This window comes from Cydia pomonella, chromosome 4 (genome assembly GCF_033807575.1).
Source record: "Cydia pomonella isolate Wapato2018A chromosome 4, ilCydPomo1, whole genome shotgun sequence".
NCBI lineage: Eukaryota > Metazoa > Arthropoda > Insecta > Lepidoptera > Tortricidae > Cydia > Cydia pomonella.
In genome coordinates, this window is record NC_084706.1 from 11,173,794 (window position 1) to 11,185,693 (window position 11,900).

At 35.4% G+C, this 11,900-nt stretch overlaps 1 protein-coding gene and 1 long non-coding RNA gene across 2 annotated transcripts; both read left to right on the plus strand.

Annotated features, from left to right (window-relative positions):
* Nucleotides 1–5,490: 5,490 nt before the first annotated feature.
* On the plus strand, nt 5,491–6,412 carry LOC133517084 (uncharacterized 30.3 kDa protein-like; the record flags this gene model as incomplete). Its single annotated transcript, XM_061850230.1, is given in 2 exon segments — nt 5,491–5,670; nt 5,672–6,412. Coding segments are annotated over 2 exon segments (894 nt in total), but the record flags the coding sequence as incomplete, so codon positions are not given.
* A 475-nt stretch (nt 6,413–6,887) lies between these two features.
* Nucleotides 6,888–10,456, plus strand: LOC133517085 (uncharacterized). Its single transcript, XR_009799324.1, has 2 exons — nt 6,888–7,789; nt 9,653–10,456. It is a non-coding gene; the product is annotated as an uncharacterized LOC133517085 (long non-coding RNA).
* Nucleotides 10,457–11,900: the final 1,444 nt, after the last annotated feature.

An 11,900-nucleotide genomic window follows, 5' to 3' on the forward strand; every position in this document is an offset into this window, starting at 1 on the left:
TGACAGCTCGTATCTTCTACGTGTGTATGTAGTTATGTGTCAAACCGTAAACTGTGACGTCACACAATTTTCAGAGCGTTTTGAGCGCGAAAGCATCCGTCAAAATATATTTTGTTAATTTAACATATTTAAAGCCGTTTTTAGTATAAAAATAGAATTTTAGGGCAACTTTTAGTTAATATAGAACGTAATACAAGCGTTTCAAAAAATTCGAAACAACCCTATTCATTTATAGTAGCCATACGCTTTGCAGCTCGGTGTATGTACATGGATGACTTACAATATTTTTCTTATATCGTAACACAAAGTAGTAGGACACAAAATCGAATATGGTGAGTATGTTAAATTGTGCGTAGGTATGATAAATAATAATGTTTGTCTCACTGAATTTTACTTCTTAATATCATGTTTCACTAAAAATCGGCCAAGATCATGACAGGCCATTCTCAGTGTAGGGTCCCGCATAGTTACCCGTCCGTCAAAATAGACAATATTTTCAAAACTCAAAATTGGCTTAACCAATCATGTCCGATATAGTTTTTCTTGAATGTTCCTAGCTTTACTTTCACGATTTTTCTCATAGTTTATGGACCCACGGTTCATTTTTTTTCGTTCAGGACGATTATTTCCCAAAACATTATGTTTATCAAAAAATAGTTTTATAGACCCCTATTTATTTTGAAAGACTTATCCAACGACACCCCACACTAATGCGAAAAAGAAATTTTATGTATATACATATGTATGTAAACACTTTATGGTACGTAAAGATACAATAAAAAAATAATAATGTTGGCAATGTACAAAGGCGAACTCATCCCTATAAGGGATCTTTTACAGTCAACCTACCCCCACTTATTATCACCACTTTTCTTGTAGGAGAGCTACCCTAAAAGAAATTATTTCCAGTTTTTATTTTGCGACTTTGTCGGCGTAACTGGTTTATATATTCGTGCCAAATTTCAGCTTTCTAGCCCTAACGATCGCGAACGGTTAGACAGACGGACAGTGCGAAACTATAAGGGTTACTAGTTGACTACTGTACCCTAAGAACGGGTTTTCACGGTAAAAGATACACATTTTACATAGGTACTTAGGCATGACTAATATTATTTGACGACACAAGATAAAGGCGTGAAATGCAATTGATAATTTATAACACAATTAGCAGAACAAACAGACTTAAGGTGACAGTCACAGCGGCATGAACGCGTTGGTGTTATTGTCAATTTCCATGGAAAAATGAATGACAATACTGACTGCACGTAATATGGTGATTTTAACGTATTTCCGACCGCATCTGCACTAATGCTCCGACAATACTGCAGCGGCCTGAATGCGTCGGCGTTATTGTCAATTTCCATAGTAAAATGATGACAAGACCGACTGCACATAGCATGGTGAATTAGGTGTACATAGCACCACAACTAAACAACTCCGATAGTTTCTGCGTTTCGTTGTGTCGGTAGACCCTTTGTATCCTGGTGTGGCTCTTATTGTTTTTTTTTTAATGTTTCCTGATCAATTCATTAAATAAACTGTTTTCATTTTTTTTGTAGTTTTCCGAGGACAGCTATAAGCTCGAAAGGACATGAGCGATAGAGAGGCAAATATACGATTTTCAAATTAAGATTTTCATGGTAGGCAATAAGTACATAGGAGCTATGTATGTTTGTATATATAAATTATTTACATGACTGGTAGTGAAAAAACTGGAAAACTAGTTCGCTTTTGTACTAATTATGAGTGTTTATTTTTCCTGTTTTGTTTTCATTTTTGTACAATTAAGAAGTTTTACTACTACTATGTACGAGTACTACTAAATTACAGGACGCACTTATATGTTAGAAAAAGATCGATGTAGGAATAATAACTGTTATTCATCATGTAATCATGTACACACAACATACAAATGTGACAATATAATATTTCTTTGATGATTCTAAGACTGAACGGGGAGGTTGTATGCAATTTCGTCTCTCTCTCCTCTTTCTCTCTTTTTACAAAGTCTGACTTATCCATAGATTTCGGAATTAAAGTAGAAAATGTTTCAAATGAAATAGCTTACTCTGTATCCTCTGTATTTGTGTTAGGATACTATGAAACCATAGTAGATCACATTTTTTTATTGGCCATAGAGGTCGCGCACTGTGCGGCTTAAGAGGAATTTCCTCCCGCGGGCGCTCCGGCTGTAGTATGAGCTCCCTGCCGAGGTTTTTCTGAGGGTCTACAGTATGGGTTCTTCAAAACAGAAGTGTACAGGTTTTTTAAAGGGTCGGCAACGCACATGTATCACTTCTGGAGTTGGAGGCGTGCTTAGGCTACGGTGACTGCTTGCCACCAGGCGGCGCGTATACTTGTTTGCCACCGACCGAAAAAAAAAGTTTAAGTGATTCTCGTATTTAACAGGATTAATTATTGAATTCTCGCTGACAATACCGTGGCACAATGAATTTGGCGTGATAAAATGTGAAAGTGTCGTAATATCATATTATATATACATCGTGGGTTGGTAAAACCTGATAGGTTTTAAGCACGCATTCCTGAGGAGCAAAAAATGTTAAGTCAAATTCGGCAAAAATATGTTTTTTTTTTCTTTTAGCCAATAAAAAAGTAATTTTCTGTACACAACACGTCATATCTTTCTAGATTTTGGCGAAAAAAAACACCACAACAAATAAGTAGTTTTCTTAATTCATCTATAGATAAAAATTGCGAGTGTTATTTTTAGTTCAGTAATCTTTGTCAGAAGGTATGTCTAACTAAACCACACATCACAGAGACAGCGCCGCCAAGTAATATAAATGGCAAAGTTGTTGTTTAACACATGGTAGCACATGGATACTCAATCATAAGAAAGATTACAAAAATGAACCACGAGAGATGTGACAACCGTTTTAAAAGTAAAATTGTATTGACAGTTGCGGGGGCTTCAAGGAATGAGAGTTAAAAAAACTTTGCTACAGAGTGCAACACGAAATTTTTTCATCACACCAACACGCGGAAAATATTTATTATTCCAAATAAAAAAAAAAAAACAAAATTCAAATTCAAATTCAAATTTATTCAAAATTCTTTCTATCAGCCCCTTGGCTGACGTAAGTAGCTTTCTTCAGAAAGGATTAATTGTCTCGCCCGTCAAGTTTTATAAGATCTTGTCATAAACTGTATCTGCCCCGACCACGAATGCCGTCGCCCATGGACACCTGCAACCTGCAATACAAGAGCCAAATATAAGATTTAAATTTGTGCTTCAGTTTGAAATTGGACACAGGACAATATTAAGTGTAAATTGCGCAATTATAGCTCTTACAAATAAATTTATTCATTTATTTTTCACTGTTAGGTACCTAAAGAAAGTAAAATTGGTTTAATATGAAAACTCAGAAAGATAAATCTGTAATATTTTTTTTAACTCTGAACGACTACATTGGAGAATTTATTCTTACGTGTCGCATTGCCATCTCCGAAACCCACAAATCTCTTTGCAAACTAGCGTACACCGTATCCATCACGAGCAACATGAGTTCCGCTCTCGTCGGGTTCCTGTATGCGGTGGTCACGCATTTAGTCAAGAGGATGGGGAAGATAATTTCAAAATGTTAACTTACCTTAAGTTCAGAAATATTTCTCTTCTGCATTAATTTCATTCGAGTAATTTGGTTGTATTTCTTCAATTTGAAGTTAAATTGCTATTTATTTAATCGGCAAACAAACGATCACAATTCAATATCTGGTTTTTTAATAATATTGCATAGCTGCCTTGGACTGACTGTGACTCTTGTAGAAAAGCAAATCTGTTCTTCGTTTTCGTGTACCATGTAGCATTATCGTCACTTACTTCTTCTCGTAAAAAATTCAAATAAGAAAATTTGTAATTTTTTTATACCTACGTCTGACAGTGACATTATTCATAACTCATTGACATTGACAGTCAACTGACGAACGCTGCCGGGACTGCACGCCGCAAGCAGCAGCAGTCGGTCGCTGCAGTAATGTCGCAACGGTAGTGCAGCTGCAGTTGGAAATGGACTGTCACCTTTAGGTAATTTTCAGGACATCCCCTATTCCGCAACGCCAGTTTTTATTGCATATTCTCATTTATAATAAAAGGAGAAATTATTAAAACGCTATTAAATGAACAGCAGCCATGAAAGCGTTCCAGCGTGTTCGTGGCATTTTGTGTTTCGCGCTTGCAAGCGGGATTTTCAGTTCCGCCGTTGGGGTTGGTGAGTAGAGATAGGTAGGGGTAAGTAAAAACTAAGTATTTACTCAAAGCACCCGATAAATACTCGCATCATTTAAGTGGGTAAAAACGATTGCTAAGAAAAAAATAAAAGTGAGATTTTAGAACTTGTTTTTTAAAAAGTGTTAACGTGTACGAGTTTTAACAATATTTACATAAGAAAAAGCATATAGGACGATTAATTTTTGAAGAAAAAAAATACGTAATCATCGGGAAGAGACACTTTGTGGTAATGCGTAGTTAATAATTAAATTTTAAATAAGAAGGTATGTACCTACTTTAAAAATAAGGGACTTATAAGTTCTATCGATGTTCTAGATAACATTTCGTGCTAAAGTGCGTTTTTACGCTGCACTTATGATCTTTAATTAAGGGTTTTCAAATAAAACTCAAAAATGGCTCAACCGATCATGTTCAAAGTATTTTTTTGTACTTCATTCTACTGCTAATCTTCCGATATTTGTTTATAATTTTTTTGAACTTTGGTTCGAAAGTTATAGAGGGATAAACATTATTTCGGCCGTTAGAAACGGTTTTTTTTTCCAAAATAATTTAATTTATCCAAAAAACTTTATAGAAATATTCAAGTTTTTTTACAGACCCATTTAATGATGTGCAAAACGTTCACATTTTTTGTGACTAATAGTGACATGTATCTATTTTTAAGAGGGGCCTTAAAAATATATTTCTTACAATTTTGAGTATATAATCTAGTAGCGGCTTACAAAATACACCTATGCCCCTTTCGGCACTCTAAATGGCTTATACCCACCAATTTGTGTCGAAACGAGTAAATACGGGTATATTGAGTAAATACTGAGTATTTACTCGGTATTTACCCTTGAGTATTTACTCACTACCCATCTCTATTGGTGAGTAATGTAAAAACAAAGTTAACTATATAGTGTGAGCAAATACCAACGAAATGTTTTAATATTGATTATCTTTAGTTACAGTAAATGTTAATTTAATTTATGTTTTAATCATTTATACTCGTAAACCATAAAGGTGTCAAAAATAATGCAAAATTGAACCCTGATAGGTTTAGGGCTTTGATGCAAAGTTCAAAATCACGTGAGAAATATATTCCCTTTGCGTTATAAAGGTTTAAATAGTTTAAACGTCTGCATGAAGTCAATTGCGGTGCATTTCACGCACACCCATACATACGAATACAGCGAGATGTATCAAAAATGAAACGCAGTTGCTAGCGTATGTATATAGTCGCGTTAAACTCATGGTAACAGTACTTTGCCTGCTTGGGCTGCTCATTGCTGACAACTTTTTATCCAAATATTGCAATCTTATCTGTATGTAACTGCAATTATTTGTTTTCAGACGGAAACGTATCTTTCCACAATGGCAGTAAATTCTACAAAACTGGCGTCGACTCGGGGATAATAAATCCTGAAAAATATTCATTAAATGAAAATAAGCTGAAATTTTCAGTCATTTCTGAAAGATGAACAAAATATCTTCAGAGACTTGTTCCGAGAATACGTCGTAATGAATGAGACTGAGCCGATTAATTATGAAGAGTGGCTGGTTCTAAATAACTACGGAATACTGCCCGATACACAAGAGTCTTTGTTCGCGAGGAAAATAACGAAGCGCAGTACGGCGGATAACAAGAGACGGTTCGTCAATACCGTTCGGCAGGGGGACATATTGATTACAGGTCGAGGTATCGGCGGTCTGATCGGGCATGCTGCTATCATGACGACAGACACCTGGGTCTTAGAAATGCCAGGCGGCAGAGGCTGGAGAACCGGGATCAAAGACAATAACAGACAGATTCAAAAACATAAATGGTTTGATCTGCACGCGTCAGATTGGACAACAGTGTATCGCTGCCCTGATCGGGGGGCCGCAAACGAAGCAGCCGTGTGGGCCGATCATACTTACTATAATCCGTCAGGCGGCATAAAAAAGACTAAGCACATAACTTACCTAATAACTCCTGATCTACGATCTACGAATCCGAGTTATTGTTCCAAGCTGGTGCTGCAGGCTTACTACTATGGAACAGGGAGAAGACGGGTTCTGAAAAATTTGTCTGGTGTAGGGATTGTCGTGCCGTCTACTATACCAACGTTTTTCAATAATGGCTATAAGTTAGTTAATAAAGGGAGATATTAGAAAACAAAAATCGACAAGCTTGAGTTTCTTATTGTTTTTTTTTTACCTTTCTACCTAGGTATAAGATATATAGATAGTTTGTAAAACTTTTTATTTATTTTGCAATGTACCCTCCAAATACATGTATTATGTGTACCAAATATTAATCGTGATTGGGGTCATATTTGGTACACATAATCCATAAGTCTGGTAAACAGGTTGTCTTTTTTAGTTTACGAATCCAATCAATACACGCTTTTGTCGGAGAAGTGGTTCCTCTAAGTACTTACCTAACCAAATACCTGTATATTTTTTATTTGAACGTTTATAAGATATTTTGCCAGGAACTATTTAGACAGGAAAAAACATTAAAAATCATATATATATTGTTTTACCTACCCCATACATTTAACTGAATAAACATGATTGCAACAAAAAAAGGGCCACCAAAGATGTACCGCAGGTTTATTTAAAAACGAGGTACCTACCTATCAGTAATTTGTACAACACAAGGAGCAAATAATAAATAATAAATAAATATTATAGGACATTATTACACACATTGACTAAGTCCCACAGTAAGCTCAATAAGGCTTGTGTTGAGGGTACTTAGACAACGATAATTATATATAATATATAAATATTTATAAATACTTAAATACATATAAAACACCCATGATTCAGGAACAAATATCCATGCTCATCACACGAATAAATCTAAGTAATGGAATACGGAATACACATACGTAACGGACCATAGCGTAGGAAAGTTCTCGGAAACATAAATACAAACATAGTCCTTCAGTATGACTAGCATACTTAGGTTTCTTGAACTTCTAGTCAGATGATGGTTTGAATTTGTAGCTAAATGCAATTCTGGTGAACTTTTATGATCAGATGTGTACCAACAGGTACAATACTACATAGGTACCTACCCATACCTGCACAGTTGCACACTCAACCAAGTGGATCTATAAAATTCAGTATGTAAATGGTTTCTAATTAAAATTACGTTCAGCTGTTTTATAATTGTGCCTTGTTTTCGTTTAGGGAAGTAATTGATTTCAGTGGGGTATAACAATTGTTGACACTAGTTTTGTAATCAACTTATTGATTTTTCTAATAAATTCTTCTATTGCTGAGTGATCGCGAATTTCGATTGCATTTTCCTTGATAACAAAGCAATTAAACTCGTCAAAGAGTTTTTCATAAAGCATGGCTAGAGAAAGTATTTACCTTGGTACTGGTCCTGATATGCACGATTGGCAGTTTATGAGCCTATTTATTTTTCCTTTTGAATATCTGGTTTAATCGGTTATTGAATTGACATTCAGTAGGTCTATTTAACAATGAAGGTGTGTTTCTTACTTACTAGCCTACTTATTTATTTAGCAGTCGGGATTCCAGTAACAGATATTAACCATAGTAAGTATGTACATTTACAACACAGTATTATTAAAAAAACATTGAAATAGAATAGAGACCAAAATCATCATAATAAGGGGTGCAATATTTTTGCGTATTTTAAAGACCTTTTTACGAATTTTATATGGAATTGTGTAAAACTGCAACAGCGAAATTCAATGTTATATTGTAAACTAGCTTCTGTTTGCAACTTCGTCTGCGTAGAATGATAATAGTGATTGATAAAAACTATTATCTGATATTTTCCTGGCCTCAAACTATCCCATATAAAATTTCATCTAAATCAGTTCAGCAGTTTACGCCTGAAGAGCTTAAGAGGTAACAGACAGACAGACAGACAAAGTTAATAAGTAAGGATTATTAACCTTAAAAAAAAACCAATAAGTTACAGGTCTGTAATACACTTAAATACCTATAATCATGGGCTCTCTATCTATAACTTTTTTTATTGATTAGGTACTTCAAATCTCTGTGGCAGAACTTGATTCACCATTTTTGACCTCGTCATTTAAGCACTCTTCTTTGCCAGGTTCTACTAAAGCCTTAACAAATATCAGAGATGAAATAATATTAACCTTAATGAAAAATAAAATAATACTATAAGGTTACATTGACGGTAATAATATTAAACATTATCCATATATTGTTCAAGTGCATGTCGTCGCATAAATGTTAGTTACTCGTATAAATAACTGTGCTACTTATAAATTATAATTACTGACTTATAAATAATATAGAAATTTATAAAAATAACACTAAACACTACTTTTATTTCGGTACCACATGGGTCTGTGGTTCCGTTACATCGTTTTTTTTTCCTTAACAAAGTCTGGTACTTACATCGTTTTTACAATTGTTTCGCCAAACATAGTGTTTATTGGCGAATAAACCACCCCATAACTAAAAAAACCTGTCAGGCGCGACTTCGTTTTACTTGCACACCGAGGGTTCCGTACAAACTTTGAATGATCCCGTGTAACTAACTATAAATGCGAAAGACTTGATCAGAGGTACTAATTATTATTGTGTACAGCGCCATCTAGCGGCAAATTGTCTAACTATTTTGTGCCCTGTAATGCACGTATATTGGAGGTCTGGTTATATTTTTCCTGTAAAAATAGTAATGTTAATATTATGTAAAATAAATCAGAATTTTTCTTCGGTAAACTTCGGAGATAAAGGGGGGATTTCCCATAATTTAATTTAATTTAATTTCATTTATTGAGAGACCAACTGAGATCAATTATTGTTAGTAAAAAATGTATATCTTAAAATATATGATTAGTACTATAATAGTTATTCTTCTTCTTCCTCGCGTTGTCCCGGAATTTTGCTACGGCTCATGGGAGCCTGGGGTCCGCTTGACAACTAATCTCAAGATTTTTACGGAAGCGACTGCCATCTGACCTTCCAACCCAGTGGATAAACTAGACCTTGTTGGGATTAGTCCGGTTTCCTCACGATGTTTTCCTTCACCGAAAAGCGACTGGTAAAAATGAAATGATATTTCGTATATAAGTTCCGAAAAACTCATTGGTACGAGCCGGGGTTTGAACCCGCGATCTCTGGATTGCAAGTCGTCGTTCGTCAGCACTAATAGATTATTAGTGTTAAACGCATTCACTGCCACCGACGCATATATGCGTTCACCGTCATACAAGTTTGTTCCTAGGCCACGCCCCCTGGCAGTGAATGCGTTATTGCAAGTTCATAGATTTGCCACTAAACGATTGTAGCACGGTGCAAATGTACGAAATGTCAATAAACTACTACTAATGCATGTATACATAGGCCCCAATGTGAAAGCCGGCCACACTTACCCGTATTGACCTTAACTATAAAATAACGTCGTAATCTTTTCAGATACACGTCGGTTACTCGTGGACCTCAGTAAGCTCCTTCCGACGGCGCGGGCTTGCTCTAGTTGGTTCCCTCAAAACAGCATCTACTGTACAACAAGTCATCCTTATTCATAAGACTTTATCTCATACATATAATATCTTGTAAATAATAATCAGCATACATGTGTACCGGCAAAAGGTACCAGACTTGCCTAAAATTGAGAATGATGAATACCTAGTTTCCTCCAAAATTTAAACTCATTTGTCGGGAAATTATAAAGTGTCCTGTTTACGTTCTGTCTTATTCACCTGGAAGTGCTTTTATTAAACTACCTATTCAATTTATCATCATCATCATCATTATATTAGCCTTTTATCGCCCACTGCTGAGCATAGGCCTCTCTTCCGTCTCTTCGAGTATGCCACTTATCCCGGTCCTGAGCCAATCTCATCCAGAAGTGACCCGCAATCTTTCGAATGTCGTCCACCCAACGAACCAACGAAAACAATGTATATTCAATTAGTTGGCATTTCAATTTTTAATAAAAATGTATATCAATAGAGGTGACGTACATGATATCAAATTATTGGGGTCGGTTGCAAAAATAATAAGAACTTAGGAAAAATCACAGCTTATGAAATATTAATATAGTGCCTCACCGGACCAAGTAGATACTTGCAAGAGGACAGTGGACGACCGCTTCTCCATGCAACCGTAGTCCCCGTTTTCTTCTCTGGATATTGATATATAAAGATAAATATTTTACACAAATTATGTTTGTTAAGCGAAAAAAAAAACGAAAAAATAAAAACATACGAAAGGCCATAGCTGTAGTAAATATATACATCAAAACCCGTTAGCGATAAGACCGCCTATTGTCTGCCTCTACATTTAATCAATTGTTTAATTTCTTTTCTTGTATCTTTTTACTGAGGTCTGGCATCTCGGTCCGATTCGAAGAATGATTAAGACATGTTTAAGATCTTGGAAAGATCAATAACTAAACGCCATGTCAAATTCCGCTGTGATCCCAGTAAGATCTATCTACGATATTTCTAACGTCAAAGTGACATTGGTTGTCCGAATCGAGCTGCTTCTGTCAATTATACAACATGCAAACGATATCTAAATGAGAATTTATCTAAACCAGAACGTCTCGTTACCGTATCTCATTCTTCGAATCGGGCCGAAAGAGTATTCTTTCTATCTATCAATCATATTGTGTGAAAATATTTATCCTTACATGAACTAGGAACCTATAGCAAAAAAGTAATGAACAGTGAATATTCACCTTACGCCCATGTGTCGGTAGCAAAACGGCCAAGCCACATACATATTTTGTTTTGAGTAACGTGTAAAGTTTGTAAAGTTAGAAGCTTGGCTCTACATGAGATCTGATAACTTTTTGACAGTGCGAGCCTAATGGTTTCGTCTTGGCAACATTTTATATGAAATAGTACATTACTATAAAGGACGGAAAACGACGGGTTGCAGGCCAAGTACATATACATATATAGACAGCCGAGCGTAGCGAGGTCGGCTAGGGATACGCGGCCGGTAACCTCGTTTCTCGCCGAGATTTGTATAGTGCTTTTCTCAAACTTGCAACGAAATAATAATAAATAAATAAAAAATAGGATGATGATGATGATAATGATTGTTTCATGTCCTAATGTGATAAGTTATTCAGTGCGTCGGGTATTGAAGGGGAACAAAAATGTGATTATTTTGACGCTGACGCATGCCATTGCGCTTTATTTCTTGGGTTTTCTTTTTTTTTTAAGTGAAAACTTCTTTAGCGGCGGTGTGTACTTTTTGTGATGGGGAAAAAAATGTTAAATTCGCGACAGGTCACGTCACCGACAGATTCGACGGATTCAAAATTCGTTAGACGGACACGTGACCTGATCGAAAAACTGTTATTGAAGCCAGTAGAGTCGTTGAAATTATGGATGGAAGTTGATTTTTCTGAGAGAGAAACTTTTTTATGATAAATAATCGTAATAGTTCTGAAGTGTTACATTTTTAATGTAATATAAATTGTCATGTTTGTGTATGATAGCGCAATAAATGAATATTGTATTTTACCACATAAATCATAGTACTTTTATACTGATAATTAAAGCAATTCGTGCAAAATTATTCACAACGTTAATATTCAAGTTTTCACTTCTGCCGGCACTCCTGGAGTGCAACCCGTTGTATCTTTATTTTTTTTTCTTTTTTGTGTTTTTTTTTATTATTACTTTAGGGTTATTTAAAGAGGAAC